This window comes from Vanessa tameamea, chromosome 26, assembly GCF_037043105.1.
Source record: "Vanessa tameamea isolate UH-Manoa-2023 chromosome 26, ilVanTame1 primary haplotype, whole genome shotgun sequence".
Classification (NCBI taxonomy): Eukaryota; Metazoa; Arthropoda; class Insecta; order Lepidoptera; family Nymphalidae; genus Vanessa; species Vanessa tameamea.
Window position 1 is genome coordinate 528,554 of NC_087334.1, and position 27,030 is coordinate 555,583.

Here is a 27,030-nt window from a genome sequence, read left to right on the forward strand (position 1 = left end):
CAAAATTTTAAACGAATTATTGAGTATGTGTTAAATGTTTTACGTCCAGTGGAAAAAGCTGTTAGTTGTTAACATTTTGACAATTTTGACAGTTCATAGAATAAATACATGTTGTTCGTTACACTTTAAAATTATTGTTACATCGGTGTTTAGATGCGAGTTCGTATGGGAGAGTATTAGCGTTGGCATGAACTTGAAAACTTATACTAGTTTCTTTAAAAGAATTTTCAGTAATTGTTGAATTAACTTGTAAATTTTATAAGGACAACTTTTAGACTATTGAAACTTTGTATTTTAAATTAGTAAATTGACAGTTACAACATTTGTGTCCTAAATAATCTTAGTCCATTTGGGACTATGAGGAATTAAAAAAAAAACCTAAAGAAGTATTATATCTGAAAGAAAGTTGTTATTTTTATTTCTCATGTTCACCCGAGCAGTCTACTCTCTTTTATGAACTCAAAGATGTTTAGTGACCACTTACTTTTAAACTCACTCAAATATAGTAATCAGTGTTGTATGTAGACAGTCTTTCCTCTTGCAGACCGTTGAAAGGGAACAGGAACAATTTATTGAATTTAATAAAAGAAAAAATTGTGGTAAAAAAAGATTTATTTCCATCAATGAAGGCACATTCTAGGAAAACCTGTTGATTTTATTTATGTTGAGTATTGGACGAAACAAATGTGTAATGAGTTTTTTTTTTGCAAGAAGTGTTACTGTGAGAAAAAAGTGCTTTGATGCAATGTCGCCGGTAACATACTGTTTTAGACTGTTTTAGACAGAACAAAAAAGTTGTATGATGGGGGTAGGTATTAAATTTGACTTTTTTTTTAATTCTAGGAAGTAATATTAGGATTGAGAGAAATGTAATGCTTATGAAGACAAAATGGAACGTTTCCAATAAAGAACGCCTAAAACCAGTTCTTTAAAACGATTTGTGATGTTTGTATAGTATGTAATGACGTGACATTTCCAAGATGGCAGCGCTGTTCTAAATTTAAAAACGACGGTTGTCAGATTACAGAGAGCAAATGTCAGAAATGTCCGTGTTTTTATAAAAAAAGGTTTTGATAAGAGAGTACGGTCATCAAAATTTTGTAAATATTTTTTTAAAACGAAAATCTATAGGAAATTTTTCTATTGTATTTAGAACTTGAATTTTGTAAGTAGAGTGTGTGCGGGTTTTGTATGGATTGCTTAGATAAATGTTACCATAATGTTTGTAAGTGTCATTTGTCCGGGCATGAAGTATGCGGCCTGTCGTTCTTGTGTTTGTTTATCGGTTCAACATTGTAAAGAATCACCCCCAAGTGCTTCTGTTTCAAGCTGTATGTAAACATTGTTGTAATTTGAAATTTGTCTATTTAATAAATCCATATTAACAATACCATCTCCTTTTAATTTTAAAATCTCTTGGGAATATTAGAAAAGTAAATTTTATACTGGATACAAATTTAAACAAATAAATAAATTTAACAACAGTGTCATTCCTAAATTCACTTATTGTTCCTTTGAATAGGGAAGGCGGTTTCTTTATGTTCCTTACGTTGTTAAATGTTAATTATTATTAACATACTTATAGTTAACTAATAATACGGTACCTCACTGCAGTCTCAAAGAGTTGAATCTATTGTACACAATGTCTTTACAATAATTTGACCTTCAATTTGATGAAGGATGAAAGTCAGATTAAGTAACTTGACTTGAAACTGAATGGTCATTGGTCGGTGGTAGTCGATGACGCAATAGGCGACCAATGAGCGTTTAGTGTTTACTTTGCTCATCATTTCGGATATGCTAGTGGTGTCAAATTAGTGTAGTCATTTGTGTCCAACAGCTGTAGAATCATTGGCATGTGCATTGAGGATGACTACAAAGCTGCACCGTCCTCCCAATTGTCAAATATTATGGAAATAATGTACAAATGATAATTATGGTTCTACTTCAGTTACGAAACAGATGTTTTAATTTTAATGTACTATTATTAATAATTATTTGCTAATAATCTCAAATTTGTCAGAGATAAGTTTACAAAATGTCTGTAAATTTAAAGGCTTCTTAAAAGTTATGAAATGTATTGTACGTATTTAGTACAATTAAATTTTGCGAATTTGAATTTTCTAGATGCATTTTGGACATCTTTAAGACATTTTTTATGAACTGGGTTCTATTAGTGTACAACTACGCTGTCGTTAGACACGATTTAAATGTAGGCGAACAGCCGTTTAACCGAAGTTGTGACTACCTAATGGAATCCGATTTTTATTATTTCATATTAAGAAACAATCGACACTTGGAGTGTTTCTTCATCAAAATGCGGATTTTTAAGATATTTTAAAAAACTGAATTATAATCATTAAGAAAAATACTTTTATATTTAATATCACTAAGGTACACAGTTTTGCGTTATTTATTTACAAGATGGCTGTAATTCGTTAGTTAAGACGGTCCATTGTTCGATCTCTGCTTCAGTATAAATATGTAGTGTAAAGTGAACTTAATGCCCTGTACATAAGGTTCATTATTACTTCAGTTTATAAGGGTGTGTACAGATTTGTAAATCGAAATAATAAAATTGTATAAAATATATTCGACGAAATATAAAATGAATTTATTTTCTCACTTGTACTAAATTTAAAATTCAATTTTTTCACAGATAGATTTATAAACAATTCCGTATACATCCAGATATATGATATATAAATCTAAATTGTACAATTTAAAATCTTGTTTGTTTTTATTTATCTGTCACTTTAAGGTTTGTTTCTGATCTGATGTTAAAAATAATTCCAGCATGAATGTATAAACATTAGTATAATGTACAGATATTAGTTAAGAGGTCAGCTGTGCAAGTGAACCGGTGAGCCGAGCGTTAGTGATTATTTAACTTTTAATGTTGATATTATATTGTTGACAGTTTGAAAGCTCACTTCACCGAGTACGGTTGGACAGCGAGACGGTTATGTGTACCAAATAATATAGAGAATTATTGAAAAAATACTAATGTTTTTTCTTATATCCTTATCTTTATTAAAAAAAAGAACAATCATATTTAAAAAAGAGTATTGAGCGCGTTACATTACATTACAATAGCAGCCTGTAAATTTCCCACTGCTGGGCTAAGGCCTCCTCTCCCTTTGAGGTTGAGGAGAAGGTTTGGAGCATATTCCACGCTGCTCCAATGCAGATCAAGTGCGTTATACAGTACTACAAGTTTATAGCAGTGCAGGGCTGCTGCACCTCCTTTCCGACATTTTTCTCTTGAATATTTCTACTGGATTTGATTGTAACGACTGTTTTTCTTCCAACTCTTCGATCCTGAGCGGTCGCCCTCGAAATTCGTCTTCTATTTGCTGAAGAGTCTTCCCCATCGTCTCTGGTAGCAACATCAACACAATTATCAAGTTAACTAATAAAATGCCACCGTAAATCGTGTACGTACCATGTAATCCAGTTTTATCTATTAATTCGGGAAATGTCTTTAATGCCAAAAACATTACCCCCCCACCTGTCGCCAAACTGATAGTTCCTCCTATACTCCTGTACTCCAAAGGGAATACTTCGCCACCGATCACTTGTGGCATTGGGACAGTACCTACCGCTACTGCCAAATACTGAAGATTAATCAACAGGGCTGGTAACCAGATAGCGTCATATTCCCATCCGTGATTTCTGCAGTAAACGTAAATGGCGATGGCAAAATGACTTGCTACGGCGAGGACTCCCGTAGTAAGTACCATCATTCGTCTTCTAGTTCTATTAATGATATAAACAGCGATGGTGTTGCAAATAATTCTTTGTGTATCCAAAAATACCATCCAAAAATGTGCATTTGCATTCGATCCCATTAACAGAATGATAATGACTGTGGAATAAGCGGCCATTGTGGTACCACCAGAAAATTGCATAATAATATTGCTATGAATCATAATCATAATCGGCTTGTAGAATTCCCGCTTTCGAACAATTCTTAATAACTTTGCGTACCAATTGACCCCGTGGTCTTTGATAATCGCTTGCTCAAAGGCTAGCCTTGCTTTTATCATGTCTTCTAGTTCTTCATCCTCATCCATTCCTCTTAACCATCTAAAAACGCGTCTACATTCATCGTATCTGCCTTTAGTGAGCAACCAACTTGGAGATTCTGGTGTATACATGATCATGACGAGACTTGCGAACGGGAAGAAAATGCATATGAGAGCAGTCTTCTGCCAGCTCAGCAGTGATCCAATGAGATGTACGAAAAATATGCCAAACGCTTGTGTAAGAGATATGGTGGTGAGGAAGGCACCACGATTTCGAGGACTTGTGTATTCTCCAATGAGAATCGAACGGAGTGTTGTCAGTAGACCGCCCGCGATGCCCAGCATCATTCTTCCAATTATCAAGGCCTGAAAATTTCATAACAAAAAAAAAATTAACTATTTTAATTACTTACCAAATATTACATCTTTAGAAATTATAAGATGTACTAGATTCTGAATTACACACATATATTTTATCTTAAATAATAGAAAACATAATAATAAAAATAGCAAAGATAATTCAAGATCATTTAATTCAAACTGAAATTATAAAGATACCTCAACGCTTGTTGCCATAATAGTGATGTACCAGCTTATCAGAAAAATGACGGTGAGAGCGTAATGACCCGCCTTGCGCCCGAGACGATCCACGATGGGCGGGGTCATAAGGTTTCCAGCGAGCATACTCAAAGCCAAAATTGCCGCTAAAGAAGTATAAGATGTAAATAAATATTATTTCTCAAGGAAAGAGTTACTTAAGAGTGGAGAAGATAATTATTACAGTATTGGATGATTGGGCTTTAAAAAGTATATAAAATTTATGTTATGATCGCTATTAATATTCATTTAAAAAATATATATTTGAATATCTCGTAAAGACAGTAAGACTTTATTTTTTAACAAGTGTTATACACTTACTGACTAACTTAATGGTAGTACAATTGTATTTGCTAAAAACTTTTTAATTCTATGATCCGAATATGATTAAACCGCATCTTCATTTTGTCTAAAATCTATAAACATGAGACCACTTACCAATCCATGATCCTGACTCCGTTGTGAGTGGAATAGAACTGTCTGTTTCCTTCAGCTGTGGCAGCAGGACAGCGGGGAAGCCAACAGCACAACCGAAGCCTATTATATTTAACCCCACAGCTGCTGTTACGAAGCACTGAAACAGAATGTAATTGTAAATTTAACAGTCTCCAAATGGCCTCAGATTGGGAGACATTTCCAAAAAGTCCATACTGCGCGTTTCCTTGAAACCTAGTTTATTTATGTATATTCACTATTTCATTTTTAACGTCGTAATTTAGAATCAAAGATGTTTTATTACGTTTTTGTGTAATTAATATTATTTTAGAGAGAAACGTTTCCAGAAAAGTTCTTGGGCATGAGAATATGAGCAATTTTTTGTTCAAAACAATTTACAGGTAGTCCGTCATTTCCCACGTAATTCGATAGGTCAAAGAAAATTGTCATAGGACCGAATTGGACAAACCCGAGTCCACAGTCTTGTCTAGAATTTACTGTGAAGCCGAAGGCTCGGATGAGGTATACTCTGTTAGTTGTAATAGGCATAGGGACCAGTGAAAGCTGAAGCGTGAGGCTAGTCGCCGAATAATCGGAGATGCGAGCTTTTCGGAATTACACCCGATGATTTAAAATACAAAAATTCTCAAAATGTTTTCTACCACAGAACTTCACCAAAGACTGGAATGTTCAAATAGATTTAGCATCACACGTAATAATTTCATAAATATCTAATTTGAACATACCTGTTTCACAAACGGAGTAATGTTTGTCTGTTCCATTTCTATTACCTACATTTAAAACCAACACGATTAATAAAACATTCAAGTCAACATCTTGTTAAGCCTCGGAAGTACCTACTTTAAAACTAAAATACTTGTGGGCGAAAAGATTGTTATCGGTCCAAAACTAAATTTAATCTTTCGATATCGATTTATCAATGCCAATCACATCTTATATTTTATTCAATTTTGATAGGCGGCATAAATATCTCTATTTGTTTTTCATGCAGTGCTTGCTATATTCGTTAACTTTAGCAACACTGTTTAACATAGGCTATTGGCTACTGATTAATAAATAAGAAGAAGAAAATGTATCTATAATATTTCAGCCAAAAAAATGATTTACTTTAAATTTAATAACAAATTTAATACAAAAAATTGATTTAATGGTTTTTTAAAAACTATGGTTTAGATGAATAAAACCGTAGTTTGTCGTAAAAAAAATATTTTATTTTGTTTATGTTAATACTACAATAATGTTAAACCTTATTAAATTAAAGCAGAACGGGGCTACTGCATCTCTTCTCCGACATCTTTCTAACGTAAATCTCAACCGAATTTGACTTCAGTGACTGTTTGGCTTCTAGCTCCTCTAGTTTAATCGGTCGACCTCGGAACTCATTCTCTATTTGTTGTAGAGTCTTTCCTTTCGTCTCTGGCAGCAGAATTAGAACAATGACTAAATTTACTAACAAAACAGCACCATAAAATGTATATGTACCGTGTAATCCAATTTCATCTAACAATGTGGGAAACGTCTTCAATGCCAAAAACATCGCAACTCCTCCTGCTGCCTGACTAATAGTACCACCTATACTTCTATACTCCAGAGCGAATACTTCTCCACCTATAACTTGCGGCATTGGCACAGTACCTACTGCCACCGCCAAGTATTGCAGATTGATCAACATAGCTGGTAACCACACAGCATCATATTCCCAACCATGGGTTCTGCAGTAAGTATAGATTGCAATCGCAAAATGACTTCCCACTGATAGCAAGCCTGTGGTGAAGATCATTACTCGCCTTTTGGTCTTGTTGATGATAAAAATAGCTATCGTATTAAAAATAATTCTCTGAGAATCTATGAAGACCATCCAAAAATATGCGTTTGCTTCTGGTCCCATTAAGAGGCTCATAATTACCGTGGAGTAAGATGACATCGTAGGTCCACCAGAGAATTGCAATAAAACATTGCTGTGGATCATGATAATTATCGGTTTATAGAACTCTTTCTTTCGAATTATGGTATACAATTTAGCAAACCAATTTTGGTTCTCGTTTTCTTTAAAAGCGGCCTTTTCAAAAGCAACTCTAGCTTCAATCATGTCTTCCAGTTCGTCGTCTTCTTTGTTTCCTCTTAACCATTTAAATACTTGCCTGCATTCATCAAATCTGCCTTTAGATACCAACCAACTTGGAGATTCCGGTGTATAATTGATCATAACAAGACTTACAAACGGAAATAATACGCATACAAAGGCAGTCTTTTGCCAGCTCAGGAAGGATCCAATGAGATGGACTAAAAATATACCAAAAGCTTGTGATAGGGATACTATAGTAAGAAAAGCTCCACGATTCAGCGGACTTGTGTATTCGCCAATGAGTATAGATCGTAAAGTTGACAGAATACCGCCAGCGACTCCTTGTAAGATTCTTCCAACGATCAAAGCCTGGAAATTAATATGAATAAATAAATAATTTACAAATAGCATATAAGTCAAATAGAAAAGAGTAAGCATTGACCAAGAGTTACCTCAACACTGGTCGCCATTGTAATGATGAACCAGCTTATTAAGAAAATGGCGGTGAGCGCGTAATGTGACATCTTGCGTCCAAGACGGTCCATTATCGGTGGGGATATAAAATTGCCAGCAAGCACACTTAGAGCCAACACTGCAACTAAGGTAAAACATGTTTATTTAATTGATACTAATTAATTTCCCACTTTCATACTACATATATAAGGACTTAAACTACGATCAATTTTTTTTTGTAGACGAAATCTACTTTTTTACTTAGTCAAAACACTGAGTTGCATATTTAGAGGTCACGCTGTTTAAAGCTGATTGGATTAGTAAGATCAGGGTTAAAACCTGAAAATAATATAAATATTGGATAATATATCGTAAAGTTTTAAAGGTATATAGGTACATAGTTACATTTTAAGTGAAGAACCATGTATTCTTTTAGTGATTGAGTCATGTTTATCATAAAAATTCTTGCTGAAAGGTGAAGGAAATAATATTGTTAATTATATGGGATTCTTTTTAATCTGGTAGAGAAGATTACCAAGCTACCCACCTGATTCACACGCTGACATATAATCGAAGTAGATTACTGCACTGTTCTTTATATATAGTATTTTTTATAAAATTTATTGAATCAGGTCGAGTATAGCCAAAGACATGATAGCAGTAAGCTTCTTACCAATCCATGACTCGGAATCTTTTGTCAACGTGATGGGCGTATCTGGGGCTTTTAGTTGGGGCAGCAAGATGGCTGGGAAACCCAAGATGCAGCCGAAACCTATTATATTTATGCCCACGGCTGCGGTTACGAAACACTGGAACAAAGAACGAGAATGCTGAATATAGTATTGACACACAATTATGTTATTGTCGACGAAACAAAAAAATAGAACAAACCAGCAACACTTTTCAAATATTTAAAACTAGTTGTCCCCTGCGGTTTCGCACATGTTTAAGGAGATAGTAGGTATAAAAAAGTAGCCTATGCTCTTCCTTGTAGTTAAAGCTTGGTTCATAGTTCATACCAAATTTCATCAAATGCGGTTCAGTGGTATGTCCGTGAAAGAGCAACAGACAGACAGAAAGAGTTATTTTTGCATTTTATAGTTAAATTTTATAAAACAAGTATAGAAGTCTCTGTCTCTCTTTAAAGGTCCTTAATAGGAAATCATGCTATGTAAGCATAGTCGGCTCCGTGCTTAGAATACTGGAATCTTAACAGATGATTGTAGGGCTAAGCCCAGGAATCATGACTGCATTTTCATATACTTAATTAGTGTTTATAATCCGTGCTAAGCTGTAGAAAATATGCCACTTTTGTACTCATCAACCAGTATTGGATCCGGGTGGTGAAATAAATTAGTAGTGAGATATTAAAGTAAAAAAAAATACTTTTTATTGGCACGTTTAAGTCCCAACAATTGAAAAAATATAAATTAATGATAGATCCCACCGAAACTAATTGGTTTCATTAAATATATATAGAGTATGGTAATCAAAGATAATTTCTTTCGCGAGTGTTTATCATCCAAACATAATTATAATCTTGTATTGTGTAATAGACCTTATCATTTTATTTGACACGGCAATACCGAAAGATACCGAAAAATACTTGCACTAATTAACGAATAATGCGGTATCGCTCGGCGTTCATTCATTTGTAGGAAATGCTTTGTTTTGGGTACTAAATAGTATGTATGTAAAGTGCTAATGACAGATTCAGGCTGACCCAAAAGCACCTGACCTGATATTTTTTTATTTAAACTTAAACTTTTTAGCAAGCATATTTATACTGCTAAAGCCTGCGAAAATCTACCCATCAAGTGCTAGGAAGCACTCACGACTCTGGACTCGTTAAAATGAAGTACAGTCGGTCACATATTAGGAGATATAGTAACAACTATTCAAACAGATAAGTTTCGTCTAGTATATATTTTAGGAATAATACAAAAACATTTATAGAACATGTATAACATAATGTATAACATCCCGTCTTAGTGCCGTAAACAATGTAGGGCTGGTCCATTTTCAGATGATTATGCAGCTTGCATTTTACCACGCTTGCATTTTTGATTAATATATATATATATAATTATTTAATCCCCGAACTAATTAATTGTTATGCAAAAATAAGTAAGATTATTGTTTTGATTTTATTATAATTGCCTATTATTAATAAGCCATTCGACAATCACGGCCTGACAGGTCTATGATTAGAAACTAATCTTATAGTCTACTGAATATATGTATAATGATTTTATTAACACCTATGATATATAGTTTAAGTGATAAATAAGAACTTAATGTTACATCTCTATAAAGTATATTAATCTTCTATTGTATATTATAATTAAAATACTCACCTGCTTTATGAACGGAGATATATTATAACTGTGAGCCATAGTTAACTGACGCACTAATACGAGTATATATGTTTTTATTATATCAATTCTTTTAAGTAACGTTTTAGATCTTCATTGCCATCAATATATTTTAAATCTGAAATATTTACAACATGCGAAATGATTACACTTTTCTATACAAATTTTAATCTTCCGATATCATACTATCTGCCTCGCTGCCTATCACTGTCAATGTCTTTGAATTGAAACGCCAGATCAAACCCGGAAGGACAATATTATCGATAATTTGGTGCCTAATTAAATAAAAATATTTTATAATGTATAATTTTTATTATTGGTGCATTAAAAGTTTATGATTAAATACCCATAAATGTATGATTTGATGAATTCAGCTTTAATTATGTCTAACACTTTTAGATATCACTGCTTTGATAAGAAAATTGAGACGTCCTCCTGATCTGATCTGGTTTTCTTTCTATTCCCTAACTCTTCTAATACGATAGGATCTCAGGGTTTGCAGCCTTATATTATTAGTTTTATGTCGGAGAGGGATGGGCGAAAAGAAGGTTTTGCCCAGCCGTGGGGTCACACTTTACTCCGTGTAATTTTTATACAAGAGCATTTGCAATGAGTTGTAGCTTTACATTTAGTTTACTGTTTATCCATAGGTCCTGAGTTGAAATCATGGATTGGGCCACTAACATTTATATTTTTTTCTGTAAGTAAAGCCTCCTGCGCCAGAACCCTCTCCAGTTGTGACACATTGCATCCCCATCGAGCTGTAAGAGATGCAACTGCGTTTGTGAACACACATTTGATCAATACTGTTAGGAGCACGTCATACATACATACAGCTATTCAATTGTGTGAGAGAACACACAAAGTAAAATAAATAGTTGTTCCATTTTTGGTCCGTTTATATATTTTATTTGTGTCGTCCCTAACCAATAAACGACACTGGCTATTTGTAATGTTTTTAATGACAAGCGAGTTGGCAGTCTGCCTGTATTTTAGCTATTGTAATTTCTCACAGCGTTTAAGGGCGGGCACTTCTTAGCATGAAAAAGCTCACGGCCTGACTCTCTAATACTCAAAAATATGTTGATATATTTTCGTTGCATATAGAGAAATAGCATTTAATGACGACTAAACTACTTTTAAACCCCTTTTCAAAAGTTATGATTACTGATGACAGAACGACACTATTTGCTAAAAATTAAAAATCAACTGTTGCAGAAAACGTAAATAAAAATGAAATTAGTGTCGTTAGGATTAATTAATAATTGGCTCATGATATTGGCTCTTAATTTATTTTATTCGAGTAGGCTTTTATAAGCACTCTTGAATCGTGATTTTTTAAAATATAACTATTTTGAAAAATCACGACAATACAATTATATATATACAGGATTATTGGTAATTCGACGTATTCCCGTTCGGAGGTAATAGGGGTGACTATTTGCGATAACTTCAACCCCCATATGCATGAGTTATCCCGTTTTTTTCAAAATAAATCTAAAATGCAACTTCAAAAATTTATTTAAAAAAATCCTGTCAGGAAGTCAATAAATATTAGTTTCACGCTTTTTTATCATCTATATAATCTTGTATTGATTAATATGCTTTTTTATAATTTATTTTTTATCGATGATATGAATTTAGGAAAAGTTAAAAATATCTTAGGAATTTTGTAATAGAAACAGATACTTTGCTCCAAGAAGGAATTATTGACTATGCGGAGTCAGAAACTTGGTGTTGTAAGCTTATCCTTACGTCTCGTATACATACAATGATTATTGTCACTGATTCTATCAAAATGAACAATGTATATAATATAGTTGTAAATATATTGTGACGCAACAGTGAGTATTCCTACTTTGCTAAAAACATCTCGAAAGGAGTTCTAGCTCCAATATTATAAATAGCCCGGATTGCTCTCTGTTGTAAAATAAAAACAGATTAAATATATGTCCCGTAGTGATATACCATATAACATAATATTACGAAAATAACCAAGATATACTAGACAAGCGGTATCAATATCAGTTTGTTTTCTAACTTTTTCTAGTTTTTCTGTCAGGGACGATAAATTGGGATTCCACTGGTTTAGAATCCAATACTATTCCTAAAAACGCCGTAGTACTACGCTACACCAAGACAGCCACCGTTTAATAAATCTATGAACTACACATCTTGTTTTTTGAGCATTCAAAACTAAATTATTATTGTGAACAAATCGTGTATCTGTCATAATGCCCTGTTAACATCGTCATTGTCAGTTTTTTTCGACCTTAAAAATAAGTGAAGTATCGTCAGCAAACAACACTTTAGCATAAATATCTTTAACATAGAAAGGAAGATCATTTACATATACTAAAAATAGAAAAGGACCCAAAATTGTTCCTTGTGGTACAACCATTTTTAACGTCGATCCAGGAGACTTTATTCTATTAGTGAAAACTTGTTGGAATCTTTGACTTAATCATGCTCAATTATTAAAAATATAACTTTCCCTCTGAATGGATCTCTACATCTTCTTACTTTTGAGGTGGATACCAAGTTGTAGGAAATTAAGGGCAACAATATTCGATATTCAAAAAGAAAACTATTTACAGTACTGTAGTCTGTACGCTATGTATACAGAATTTTTAGGCTGTTTGTAGTTAAAAGTTAGTTGTATCGACCTGGTTATACATACACAATATTAAATAATATTACATATATGATGAATGAAAACATTTTTAAGTTTGATGGACATATTATTCAATTTTCCGATACAACCAAAGTTAAGATTCACGGCAGAGCAGTTTATTCAAAATTCTACACAATTGAAATATACTAGAACTCATTTTCACACGAAAAATGTCAATCACGTTGAATTTCCCAGAAATTTCATTGTACTTGAATTCTATCAGGAATTTAAGGAACTTATTTTTGATATGTATTTTTTTTATTTGCTACAGTAACTATGCGTCATCAGCATTCATGAATGATAAATAGTCGTCGTCTATCCTAAGGTTCGTTCAAAGATGACAAGAGTTCCTGTCATAAAAATACAGAACAAACAAACCGTGGAGTAGGACGATTTTCATTGAGAATAAATATTTTTATTAATAAAATATGATATAATTTTTTTTATATTGCTAATTCGAAAATTCATATAATATCAATATATTGGAGCTTTTTTTTTGAAGCTTGACATATCATTTGTATTTGTTGTAGGAAGTCAGCTCTAATGGATTGGTTGCTAAGTAGCCATAGCTGCTTATATACATTGCTAAGTTCCTTAAACTTTTTCAACATATTCTGGGCTGAATCACTTGGATCTTTTTTGTATTGTTTTTATTTTTTTAAGAATTGCATGACCAGCTGAAGCGCTTGACGTACCCAAGACGTCCTTGGTTTCACATAACTAAAAAATTTTTTATAGAAAACGAAAGTTCAAAGCGTTTTTATTGTTATTTAAATTATTAATACGGTACTAATCTTGAGATCGAGAATATAAATTACAATCTTATTTCAATTAAAAGTAATATGAGCATCGATCTACAAATATATATATAATAGATGCCGTATATGTCTTAACTATCTTAATTGAAACTACATAAGCTTTTAATGTTGGTTGTTATAGCAATAGACCCAATTTTTTTTTAAGTCCCTTAGGCTTCCTTGGGATTTATTTTGATGGTGGCTTGCTGCCCTAACACCATATGGCTGTTTAAGTAGTTGACTTGCGTTATTAATATATAATCAATATTATCTTGATCGGTACTTACGGTACTACCGGTTTGAAAAACGATATTAATACTACTGCCAGAACCAAAGGGTCAATATTTTCTATATACCTAAAAATGACCCAGTGGACAGCCACGTGAATCTGAACTGAAGCTTGTTGGTACATACACGGACGAGTACCATTGCTTTCATGTGTTTATAATTAATCTCTTACGGTAAAAGCAAACATCGTGATCCACCGAAACGCATTGGAGCAGCGTAGTGGAATAGGCTCCAAAGATGTGAAAAAGTCTTTGCCCAACTGTGGGATATTTGGGAGATGTTATTTTACTAATTGAATACTATAAACATTCCATTGGAAGTATAAGTGATTTAATATAAATATTTTCAAAAAACACCATTGAATTCGTAATCGATAAAAAAAAAACTTAACATTGCAAAACGTATGCTAGAATTGCCATTTAAATACCAATTTTGGATTTAATCGTAATAATATCATTTACGAATTAACAAACAATGTAGCCCCTCCACAGACGCGATGTTCTAAAGGCGCGGTTGCACGCTCGACCGTGCAGTGGCTGGCTATACCCTGGACCGGCGCAAGCGCAATTCAGTCGCAAGATGTCATTAGCTGAAGGCGCCTCCGACACAGAACACAGACAGGAAGCTGAGAACTCTAAGAAAAGTACTGATAAACCAAGAGGATCGGTATGTTTTTTTCTTATTTAATGTATTATTATTATTCGACTTTTAATTTATTTTAAAGGTGCAAAATGATTAATAGATATATTTTTTCCCTCCTAATGTCTTGTAAGATTTCAAACAGTGTAATATTTTACAAAATCTTATATAATTGTTTTATACTTTTATTTATTATCCTTACTAAGTTATGAAACTAAATGTGTTTTAGTAAATAAAGTAAATATTTATACATCTATAAATCTATGTATAATATTACCTACCAAAAAATAATACACAAAAAGTATCGAGGTACTTATAACCCTCACTATTGATACTGAGTCTAGATGGCCGAACTAGCTTCCACCTCTTGGATCTCCAAAGGAATTAACAGTCATTATAAATACCGAGGAATTTATGACTCGACTTATGAAATATATTTACCATGTAGTCTAAATATTTAATATATTTAAATAAAATATCTAAGTATTATTAATCTTAAATTAAAAATAAATATATAAATCATTATTCACCCAAATATGAATAATCGGGGATCTAACTTTGTACCTTTACAAATTGAATCCTGTAAAATGTCTTAACATTGATTACAACTAAAAGATCCTCGTGAATATATATCTTTTAATATTGGTTGAATATTAATAATACAATAGTAAATAGTGTTAAACTTATTAATAAATAGTAATAATATGTGACAATTTTAACCGGCGAAGCAAATTTAAGCAAAATTAGTCGGGAAAATTTTTGTTTACATTCAGGTAACAGTTTATGTCATATGGATACTCCACTTTACACTGTGTAGAATGGAGTATCATCATATTAAATACAACAAACACTTCTAAGTTCTTTCATGAAAACAGTTTGTAAATGTAGGAACAACGCAATCTTTTATTAAAGACCTAATGAAAAAACTATACATATAAAAAATAAATAAACTATTTCAGTGTTCTTAAATAGAAGTCTTATGATAGCAGCAGTGACCTGTGTGCACATTATTAACAATGGAATATTTACGAAATTTTCCTTTACATTTAATAATTATTAAACACATTAGAATTCGCGCTAAAATTGATTTTTTTTTTGATAAAAGTAATATCGATAACTAGGGTGTTGTTTTAGGTCGTAATGGATTTTAACATACTCCCCAATAGGTATATATTAAGCACTGAACTCTTATCTTTAATTAAAACTATAAATAAAAATAGCAATATTTTTTGGAACGGAGAGAGGGAATTAAATAAGAAAATAAGAAATAATTCCACGATATATAATTCTCATATAATCATACCGATATATAATTATATCGATTGAGACAGCGCACGCGCAGTGCGCGATCCAGATTAAATCAACAAATATTCGCTACTTTGCACAGAATATTAAATATGGTATAGGTTAACACCCGTATCATGAATCAATTTGCCGATTACTAAATGTGGATCTAATCTAAATCTAATAAAATCTAAATATAAAATCACATCGTTTTCTCGCCTTGGGACACGTTTTTCCACAATGGCTCTTTAAAATTTGTAGTAAACAATTATTCCAAGGGACTCGCGCACCACAAGTCTTTCAGGAAAGTTCCAATAACTGTACCTATTTTCAACTCGATCAAATAAACGCGTAAACGCAAATAAAATGTACGAATAAGCCTGATTTTAAAATATTGACATCAATTAAAGTAATTAAATTTATAAAATTGTCTTGTTTTAGGCTCGTTTTAACACCATATGGGTTAATCCACAGATAAAAAATGCTAAGATAGGTACTGTTAGAACCTTGAACTTAACCGTAGTTATTGGTATGAAATAATAATATTACATCTTCGACAATATTCTGCATAAATTGGCACGATAAGGTAAACTATAAGGTGCTCGGTCCCATGCTATCAGAAATTCAGACCTGCACTTTTATTCATGGTATATTTTAAATGGAAATTAAATCGCCCAAATCTGGTTTGACCGATTTTTTGCAAAAATTCTAGGCTTTTCGAAAAATCAGTCACTTATCGATTATTTTATGAAAAGTATTTTTTAGTCACATCCTAAATGATGTCCTATTTAATAAACAATTTTGTAAATAATTAAAAATACGGACGTTTGGAACTACGAACAAAACATTACCCATTTAGACTCTCATCAAATTTAACCATACGAGCAAATAAAGATCTAATAAGTAAATTACTTCGACCACAATAACACCAAATATGGTGTTATGGTGCCTTGGCGTGGGATTACGATGTCAATTGCTGTCAATTCCAATCGAATTAGTCTTGTCCACCCACTGATTACAATTAAATAAACCTATTTGACTCGGTCGGGTAATTTTGGTTACTGTTTGTGGTGTGGAATGTCGTCTATAAATGCGAATCCAATTAAAAAAATTGATCAGATGTCTTCATAGTTATATAATCTATCATTACTATCTATATCCTCCTACTTTTCGATCTCATTACACTTCTTTGGTCAAGGAAAGATCATCAACATTATAAATACAGATACAGAAATCATATTTAAAAAAATAATCATAGTTTTACAGTAACGCAGTCCCCCGATCAAAATACTTTTAACGGAAGCTGGGACAATACTATAATTATAATTGGGAAGACGCTTGAGTCGGGAAACCAGTGAACCGCGTCGATTCCCGGTCATTACTGTCTTCGAATATTTATCAACCATTGTTTTCCAACAACGTACTTTCGAATAATTGATTGATTTCATTTCATTATCTTCATCATAGTCTCAATACTCTTCAATCTGAGTTATATTTAAATATTTTTATTTAGTTTGCAATATTTTCTATTGCAGCATTTTATTGACATATTTTTGTCTCGCCACCACATAAAAACAAACTAAGAGACAGAGTTCATTTTACATTTATAGTATATGTCTGACTAGTATATTGGAAATACTTTGTCAAAATCTTACTGAATAGCAACTTCTTCAAATTATCATCAGCCATTAACTCCTCCAGATGTCAGACCCTTACATGTGGAAGGAGCAGATCCATACCTTGATGAAGGGCGGAGACAGCGAGTCCGACATTTCGGACTCCGAGCACTTCCTCACCAAGGGGGCCTTCCTCCTTACCCCTTCCCACGGCCTCAGCATGGAGAAAGCTTCAGCCATCTGCGAGAAAATGGAGTTCAAAGGTTGCTTCTCTCTCACGAAGACGGCCACCGGCATCTTGTTCAAGTTTTCGAGCGTCGATGATTACCAAATGGTATTCAAGAAAGGTTTCCATAAAGTAACTGGTTCCAGATTTTATAGAAAGGTAAGATGAGGTGATTTCATCTGCCCTTCATCTATGCTTGGCTGCTTCTTCTACTGCTTTTTCTGATTTGAAGTCCTATTTTGTTATTTCTGGGTAAGTTATATTTTATGGCGTTATATTAGAGCAGCTAAAAAATATTGTACTAGTTTTAATGAAAATTCTAATTTTGAATATAACTTGACTTTCTTTTATAGAATAATCCTCACTTGCTTTTATATGTGATAGCGTTTGGCTGTTCGCAGATTTTACTAGCTTTAAGCCTTCCAAACATGTAGAGCATTTTTGTTTTATTAAATAATTCAAAGAGTAACTGTATGTGTCGTTTGTAGTCATCAAACCTAACGGTGTATATAAATAATATTGTATAATTCCAGATTGCCATACCATGCCGACCCCAGAAAACGTTTACGATCTACGTGTACGACATCCCCGATGACGTACCTGAAGAGGACGTACGTCATGCCCTCTACAAATATACCTCTGTGGTAGAGGTAATCCGGTTGCATTTTACCGGATCACCCCGTGATGGAAATACTGGTACGTAATAAAATAATTGGTTTTAAATGAAATCTGATGAGCTCTCAGGAAAATATTGATACGTCTGTCATATACTCGGACCAGGCTCTAGTTAGGCGAGTTATTAATTAAACATCTGGTCTGGGAGACCAACTGTATGCCAGAACTACAACTAGCTTTTGTAAGATAATAGAGTTGCCAAAAAAATGTCTCATTAAATTCTAATTTTACATATTTAAAACTACCAAATGATAGCGCGATTTAAATTACATACAGCGTCATTTAGTGAAAGAAAGATTAAAACTTTCTGGAAACACATATGTGTACACTGTATCATTATGATGATTTATATGATCAACGAGTATCAGACAAGTATTAATTAAGGTGGCTTAAGTATTAAATATTAGAATATATATAATATTTTAGAATATTGTTAATTCTATAATTCTGAGGACAAAAAAACATCAATGTTGTTTTAGGTACTTCTACTCCGAAACCTTTAGAAAAGACGCCGCCTCGTGCGATTGCCAGCATCGATGGTGAGCTGGTCAGCAGTATGGTGCCAAAGGAGGCTTCCAGCGTGATGCGTGTGACCTTGGCAAGCATTGAGGAAGCCAACATTTTGCTGCAAAATGGTCTAGACTTCTATGGCGCTACGTACTTCCCCACAGAATTGGCGACACCTGCTCAAGCGGCTAAGCTGATCAAACCTAACAGGTAAATTGTCACTTCCTTCTGCTTAGCTAATTTTCATGCAATATATTCATATGTTTCATAAAGTCACAGGCTTGTTTCCATGGCAAGATTACAAGTGAATAAAATACTGTAAATTTTAAAATAAAACCAATTTTATACACGGAGATAGGGAAGGTCGCTTTTTATTAAACCAATTCTTTAGGTTTTCGGCCACAGAATTGTGTTTGAATAAAACGAATGAATACTTCTACTACATAATTAATCTTCTGACTTAGTAGACGAAATCAGTGCTTATCACTCTGCGCCCTATATGACCTGTCTGGGTTTCGTCTCAATTATGTATCGTATCACTTAACGTCCCAATCTCATCTGCAAATTAATGCACCACCAATGTTGACCATGCTAACACATTTAGAAAAAGCACTATGAGCACATTCTTCACATCTTTGATACTCTTCGACTTCACTTTTATAAACGATTTGAATATCAATTATTATATTATTGCAATATTAGTTTTAATAGTAACGTTAGCAACAATCACTTCCAGTTACCAAATAGTCACTTTGTTCACCAATCATGATACAACAATGTAGTCATAGAGAGCACCCTAACAATCCACTAATTTCTCTGTTCACAGAGCATATGCTTCCAGGGTGACGGGTGGCACCATGTCGGCTCGTGTGAGGGACCTTCTACCAGTCTTCGACCAGCAGGGTTTTGCCAAATTTGCTCCGCCAGCGTCTCGACTTGTTAAGCCACGTTCCAAGTAAAACTAAAATATTGATTTGCTATAGTCAAACGCAAAATAATCCGAAAAATTGTCAACTGTTACCAATATTATTTAAAATTATATTTCGTTCAACTGTGGCTGAATACACTAATGTCTTCATGAAAGAAAAAAAAAATTGTCGAAATAATATATAATTTTATAATAAATTTTAAATAAGTAATCGATAAAAAACTATTTATTTATATCATGATATTAATAAGTATAAATTAATTCTCATTAATGTTTAACTGGTAAATTTTGACGTGCCATAAGTGTTTTATTAATAAGATATTTAATATTTAATGTATGTACCGATTTGCATTTAAATATTGATATTTAATATAACTAATAACTTAGGTGCCATTTTCATTTCATTAATTTTATTTTGTTGTTACAAATAATCTTCATTAAATATAACGATAAAAATTAAAAAAGGTGTTTTTATTACGTCTCCTTCATTTATGTATTTGCTTTATTGAATAACAAATAAATAGCACAGAAGATTATTATTATTTGATTGCTTGAAAATAATTGATAATTTAAGGCTCGATGCTAATCAGCTTTACATCGTAAAACTGGGAACTTAAATTATACATTAAATAGGTAGAACCATAACAGTTCACTCCATAGAACCGTAACAGTCAATTTGTTTTCCTTTTTTCGTTTGATCAATAAAAAAATGTCAATAAAAGGATATGTCATTTTTCAATTATGAAAAAGTTGAATTTTGATCATTGAGAGAAACCTAGTCATTTTAAAACGACGAGATTGGGATGCATACTTAAACATTTATACATATTTTTGTATATCAATACAAGGGGGTAAATCTTCTGTCCTTCCATTCCAGCCACAGATTAGTTACCTTTTTTGACATTTTAATATTGTTCGTTTTTAAATGAATGTTAATAGACAGATAATTATATTTTTGATGTCATTTTGTTGCTGTAATATTTAGCTGCGGAGTTATGGCTGGATATCTTGGAAATCAGTTCGATGTCCGGTAAGGACCTTTATGATTTATTAATGTCAATTTCAATCGAATACAGTATATACTTTTGTTTGTTATATATATTTTTAATACTAATCCAAATTTTCTGTTTCATATAATAGATTAATTACATCACGTAGGATCAAAATCAAATTTGATATTACAGGCAAATAACTGTAAAAGAAGGTCACCTCTAAAAAATCTTCCCGAGGAGAAGAACCCATGATCTTCGTAAATAACAAAGTTTTTGGTAAATGTCTATAGTATTAGAATGAAAATCACGATGATAATGAAACATATGTATATTTATTACTTCTTTTAAAAACTACAATATCACAGACAGTATATAATTTGCGCTTTGAGCGAGTAAATTTCCATGGAATTACTTAAACTTAGACACTTAAACATATAAAATTAGGCTATGCTTATCTTTCCACTCTTAAATCTATCTTCGATTTCCTGCAAGCTTTTACCTTTCGTTTCCGGCAAAATAAAGTATAGGATACCAGTACCGATAAGTGCTATAGTACCGTAGAGTAGGAAAGTGAACACCTCTCCTAAATCGGTCATCATTCCTGGAGCAGTTTTAACAACAATAAAGAAGGAAACGAAGGTTGTCGCAGAACTAATTCCTGATCCCAGACCTCTTACTCTAGTCGGGAAAACTTCTCCACACATCATCCAGGGTAGTGGGACGAGTCCTATAGATATGGCACATATGTAACCCATCAGACAAGACAACGGGATCCACGTTAAATTCGTTGGTTTACCATCGGTCCAATAGAGGAACATCGATAAACCGACCATTGATATAGCAGTAAAAAGACCGCTGATTAAACATAAAGGTCTCCTGCCATATTTCTTACACGTGACACACGCCACAACTGACATTACAGTTCTTAAAGAATCTATCGCCAACATGGCCACATAATGATCAATCCCTTTACCGACAGCTTTTTCTATTATTTCTATTGAATAAAATGCAACAGTATTAACTCCTGAAAATTGGCAGGTCACGAAGAAAACTATCATTATGAACAGTGGCTTCATGAGTTCCGGTGATTTGAGACTGTTGATTTTCTCTCGTAGCGTTGGCGTTGGTTCTAAATCTGCGGCTTTACGTTTATCTATAATTGCCTTTAATTCAGACCTGGCCTCATCGCCGTATCCTCTCAACCAGCTAAAAGCTTTCACTCCATCTTCTATCTGACCCTTTGATATCAACCATGTTGGACTTTCTGGGATTACACTTAGCAGAATAACTGATAGAATTGGAAAAATACAGCAGATAATTGCGGTCCATTGCCAATGCACCCATGTTCCGATTAGGTGTGATACTAAAATACCTACAGCGATGGCTAAAGATATGGCTGCTAGAAATATTCCTCTTAATTGGGGACTGCATGTCTCACTGATGAAAACGGGACCGAGAGGTCCAATCAAACCAACGCACATTCCAGTGAAGAATCTTCCGAGGAGGATGAGGGCAAGATTATTAGCACAGGCGATCAGGATCCATCCGAGAAGAAACGGGGCGCAGACCATGTAGTGAGCATTACGTCTTCCGAATTTTTCCATGAGCCAACCGCAGATCAAACAGCCAGGGGCCATCGGTAACGCTGCCATTGCCGCTGAAACATAAATGAACATCATCTTATTATTTTATTTCTATGATTTTTTTTATTTCTTGTTTACGTAGTGGTATGGCTTTGTGCAAGCCCATATAGCAATACTAAGAATTGTTGGCACACAGGGTGGGGGCGCACAGGCACAAGGGACAATACCCAAGGTTGGTTGTGCATTTGTTATATGAGGAATTATTAATATTTCTTAAAGTATCATTGTCTATGAGCAATGGTGACAACTTACCATAAGGCGGCTCATGACATAAAGAAAAATACCCAAATTGAAACTATTGAATATTTTCAATCTAATGTTATTTTAATAATCTATATCAAATATTAGTAATACTGCGAGACGCTTTTTAAAACACGCAACACGGGATGTTACTTATTGCCTCCACCAGTGACTGGAGAAAGATTCATTTATCGCCTTAGAATCAAAATTATAATTCAACAAATGCTGCTAGCATTCTTGCTAAAATGATTGCGATCATGACTTGCAAAGACGCTATTTCAAAAAAAATATTAATACAGACATTTACTTAAGTTTTCATCGTAATAATTATTTAGTAAATATATTAAAACGAATTACTAAAGATAAACAAAAACAAACAGTAAGAGTTGTTTAAATATTTGACATAGTAAGGTTACAGAGAATGTCAACAATTACATTATAGCCGAATCAGAAAATTATAATCCGGATTACATTTATAAATAGCACACATTACAGAAACGATGCCAAAATATTTTATAGCATTTGTAAATTACTTGTTTGTGCTGGCCGTTTCCACGCTAAAATAATTCACAACATACTTTCAAACTAAACAGACAGAAGACGTTCTGTTAGGATTCAGGTTCAAATGACGACCTTTGAATCCGTATCAAGTAACTGATGTCTGTTAAAGAATGTCGGTCGGTTATAAGTTGACAACCCATAATTCTTTTGCATTTGTCCATGATACATACATATTGAAATTGAAACTAAGATTTCAGTGTATCTATCTATGTAGAACAAAATTTAAATGATTAGCTTGTATGTCTGTTGTTCATTCATGTTCAAATCACCGAATCTGATAAAGTTTGGTATAAAGCAAGATCGAGCTCCAAGGAAAATCATAGGCTTAAAATTCCTAATTCCTTCAACCTAACGACCGTAACCAAAAATGCGAGCAAAGATACAGGTGAAAATTACTTTCAAATATAAATGAAGCACATGGACACGCTAGTTCTTGTCCGGGTCTAAACAAGCGACCTTCAGTTTAGATCAAAAGTTCAACCAACTGGGTTGAGTGTCAGCCTTTTTTTAACAATGAACTATTAGGAAAATTTGCTGTATATTTCTTACATTCGTATGTATGTATGTATGTCAATACTGATGAGTATTTTTTTTAATTTAGTGTTGTACTTGCCTCTTCAGTGTTACCGGCTTAAAGCTGAAAAGGAAAGCTCGTGAGGATTTAGAAAAACAAACGTCTTAAGGGTCTCGTCTATTGCGAGAACGCAACTTAGCTTAGAACGCTGTCAGGTTGGAGGAGGAGGATGCGAAGCGAGTGTGGTCATCAAGTCTATCGAAACGAGATGTCGTATATTCAATACCAACACAAAGATAAAATAAATACACTGCAAATAAAAGCTCAAAGTTCCAACATAAGTTAGGCTTACCGATCCATGAAGCGGTGCTTTCATCACAAGGTATGGAGCTGCCTGATTCCTTGAGCTGAGGCAGTAAGATAGCCGAGTACCCGGATGTAAGACCAGCTGTGAAGGTCATAAGAATCGCCGCCGTGGATGCCAGGGTCTGGAATGATAATAGGTTTTTTTTAACGGAGATTTTTAATTATTTTTTACACGATTTTAGTAATTTTATCAATATTTTATTGGTATCGTATATCGTATTCTTAAATTTTAATTTAACCCAACGTCGGATTTTTTTTATGAGATAGATAGATAGATGGACGGGCGAATGGATCATATGACAGTATTAGTTTCACCACCGCTCATAGACAACGGCGCTTTAAGAAATATTAATCATTCCTTACATCACCAATGCGCCACCAACCTTGGGAACTAAGATCTTATGTACCTTGTGCCTGTAGTTACACTGTCTCACTTCAAACCGGAACACAACAATACTGAGTACTGTTGTTTGGTATATAATATCTGATGAGTGGGTGGTACCTACTCAGACGAGCTTGCACAAAGCCCTACCACCAAGTTAAAAAAAGCAAGCTGTTTTAAAAACGAAACATGGTCCATTTGTGGAAGGAAATTAATAGTGATTATGATGTATCTGTTTTCAGAACATTGTAAGCATCGTTTAAATATAATTTCGCGGCACTATAAACTGTGGAAGTATTGCTAATGGGGCATTTTAAAGTTTTTAGATTTAAGTTAGATATTTTATGATTTGACTGGCTTAGCTAGCTTATAACTTCCCCCAGGTCAGGTCAATAAAAATTATTGGTTTTTTCTATCAAGATTCATTTCATTCAAAATAAAAAATCAAAATCGAAATATACTTTATTCAAGTATATTTCGATTTTGATTACATTCTGAGTAGCATCCCGGTGCCACCGTGCCTTGGAAAGCACATAAAGCCTTCCATAAACCTTTTTCGGTCGTTTATTTGCCGTCCCATCGAGTGACGAGAGCGAAAGAATAGAATAGTGAACCTGTGTGTGCACACAATTGTGCACAATAATATGTCCTATCGACTTGTCTGCAAGTCAAAAGTGACTATTGCTTACTTGAATTAATAACTTTATGAATAATAATTACGTAAATTTTGTTTCAAAACATTACTTTAAATTTTTTGATTTTACGAATACAATACCTGATTCCAAGCTGGTGAGAATCTTGTAACGGTCTTGGAATCGGCTAGTAAAGCATCTTCCTTCAAATCACCTAAACTAAGTCCCGAATTGGAGTTCTTAATGTTTTGTATATATGTCTTTTCGTTTTCACGTTGTCGTATTGCGTTATCGGCGTACTTCATTGCCGTTTCTTTGTTAACTGCTGCGTTCATTTGCTTTTGCATATTATCTTCTGGATCTGGTTCTGGTGTTTCTAGAGATTCGTCTGTTCTTGGATTTGTGTCTTTGTCTTCGACTGTCACGTCTCCTTCATTTTCATTCCTGTCTTCCCCCATACTTATCTGTAATGAGAGAACATTCGTTTATATATTTCTATTTAAATATTCAAGTCATCCGCGCTTATTTGGACACATGTTAATGCGATATGCTCTTGTGCATATTAATATTATAAAACTAGAAGAGTTTGTTTGTGCATTGAAACATTATCTTAGCTTATCTCAGGATCTACCAGTTCTATTGTTCATGACTATTTTTGCTTTAGATAGCCTATTATTGTCGAGTAAGGTTATACACATTACGACCTACAGGGGCTGAGCTGAAACATTAACCGAGCGGAGTACCTATTTATTTGATTTAATTGAGGTTGTTACTGTATATCTACTACCTACTAGACTCGTTTTCGCTAAGATAAAATAAGGGTCTATACGACACATTCATATGTTAATAAAACTCTATTGACCTATGTGGAGCACACCGGTGAATATCTCAATCCATTCAGTAGTTTAAATTACTGCGTTCAAACAGACAGACAGACAGACACGATGGGGGGACTTTGTTTTATAACTATGATTGTATGATTTGTAAGCTTAAATAACTATAAAACTTAACTATTTGTAATAATTGGATACTTTGATTTCATTTATGTTGTATGAGATACTAAATATTTAGATAATTTTTTGGACAATTTACAAATATGACTTTATTATCTATTAAAAATATGTAGATTTACGATTTAATTAATAAATTATTACTAATTATTAATAGATTGAAACTATTCAATGAAAAATACTTTCAAGGTAAAAAATTTTTTCGTTTCTACACGTAGATAAGGCATCTTAAATCTAGTCGTTTAAATAATTCATACTTGTATAAATTTACCGGTTTTTCTTGGTGGAATCTACACTTAAAAGCCGGTTCACGTTTAATTATTCCTGTAGTTGGACTATTCGGAAGTGTTTGTTGCGTATATTAATAAAGTATTATAGAAAAAATTAATACAAAACAGAAATATTTGAATAAAATTTCATATGTTTTGCTTTATTAAATAATATGTTCAATAAATTCAACTTCATGTAGTTGATTTTACATGATAAATTCGGCTTGGTTATATCATTGTTATATTAAATAAGGAAAATGTATAAAACCGAAATGAAGTTCTTAATATTATTAATGATTTTAGTTCTAGAATAAGATGCGATAGTTACTTTTATTTATAAACATTTCTTCTCCAGTGCACTATTACTTTTAAACAAAGATATACAGAATATTTTCAATATAATTTTGACTTTTGCCTATTATAAAAACCTATATAAGAACATAAAGTACCCACACATAAAATAATACGCTCTGACGAACTATGAATTTTTAAATTGATATCCAGAAATTGACATTTACACATATATCAGCTACAAGCTCAGACTATAAAACAAAAGGCACATGGAGCGCGCAGAGCATTATAGTGAAGCAAAATTGTTAATACGTCAATAATAATGAATTCATACAATTAAAGTGACAGTCACTCTTGAAGTTTTCCCATACCGGTAATTTGTATTCGCTTTTGTTGTTTAACTATCAATTTACGCGCGCGCCATTGCTGTTTATAATTGGTTCAGTTAATATAAAACGTTTAATAACAAATTTAGAATATTTGTATCACAAAATATAGTTTATATATATATCGAATATGTGG

At 33.1% G+C, this 27,030-nt stretch overlaps 5 protein-coding genes across 8 annotated transcripts in view; 2 read left to right on the forward strand and 3 right to left on the reverse strand.

The window, feature by feature from the left end:
• The window catches only part of LOC113404947 (glycine receptor subunit alpha-2-like), a 220,310-nt gene that overhangs the window by 14,443 nt on the left and 178,837 nt on the right, over nucleotides 1–27,030 (forward strand). The gene's annotated exons all lie outside the window — the stretch shown is intronic.
• On the reverse strand, nucleotides 3,192–5,895 carry LOC113404840 (facilitated trehalose transporter Tret1-like). Its single transcript, XM_026645907.2, has 4 exons — nucleotides 5,807–5,895; nucleotides 5,064–5,199; nucleotides 4,587–4,732; nucleotides 3,192–4,394 (listed from the first exon to the last, which is right to left on the reverse strand). The coding sequence occupies exons 1-4, from the start codon at nucleotides 5,840–5,842 to the stop codon at nucleotides 3,219–3,221; spliced, it is 1,494 nt and encodes a 497-aa protein (XP_026501692.2). The 5' UTR covers nucleotides 5,843–5,895; the 3' UTR covers nucleotides 3,192–3,218.
• On the reverse strand, nucleotides 6,337–9,995 carry LOC113404844 (facilitated trehalose transporter Tret1-2 homolog). Its single transcript, XM_026645909.2, has 4 exons — nucleotides 9,957–9,995; nucleotides 8,273–8,408; nucleotides 7,599–7,744; nucleotides 6,337–7,515 (listed from the first exon to the last, which is right to left on the reverse strand). Exons 1-4 carry the CDS (start codon nucleotides 9,993–9,995, stop codon nucleotides 6,337–6,339), a joined length of 1,500 nt encoding a protein of 499 aa, XP_026501694.2.
• LOC113404838 (uncharacterized) lies at nucleotides 14,228–19,776 on the forward strand. Of its 2 annotated transcripts, none has more exons than XM_026645903.2 (5): nucleotides 14,228–14,399; nucleotides 17,358–17,657; nucleotides 18,032–18,194; nucleotides 18,653–18,890; nucleotides 19,522–19,776. In XM_026645903.2, exons 1-5 carry the CDS (start codon nucleotides 14,313–14,315, stop codon nucleotides 19,637–19,639), a joined length of 906 nt encoding a protein of 301 aa, XP_026501688.2. In that variant the 5' UTR covers nucleotides 14,228–14,312; the 3' UTR covers nucleotides 19,640–19,776. The 2 variants fall into 2 exon arrangements, with proteins under 2 accessions (XP_026501688.2, XP_026501687.2); XM_026645902.2 differs by having other exon boundaries at nucleotides 19,507–19,775.
• The window catches only part of LOC113404837 (facilitated trehalose transporter Tret1-2 homolog), a 62,809-nt gene continuing 56,689 nt past the window's right edge, over nucleotides 20,911–27,030 (reverse strand). For all 3 annotated transcript variants that reach the window (XM_064219082.1, XM_026645900.2, XM_064219081.1), the window contains exons 2-4: nucleotides 25,082–25,402; nucleotides 23,911–24,046; nucleotides 20,911–22,257 (exon numbers count right to left, since the gene is read on the reverse strand). In XM_064219082.1, coding sequence (XP_064075152.1) covers nucleotides 21,041–22,257; nucleotides 23,911–24,046; nucleotides 25,082–25,396 — 1,668 coding nt within the window. In that variant the 5' untranslated portion in view covers nucleotides 25,397–25,402 and the 3' untranslated portion in view covers nucleotides 20,911–21,040. The remainder of the gene's footprint in view (nucleotides 22,258–23,910; nucleotides 24,047–25,081; nucleotides 25,403–27,030) is intronic.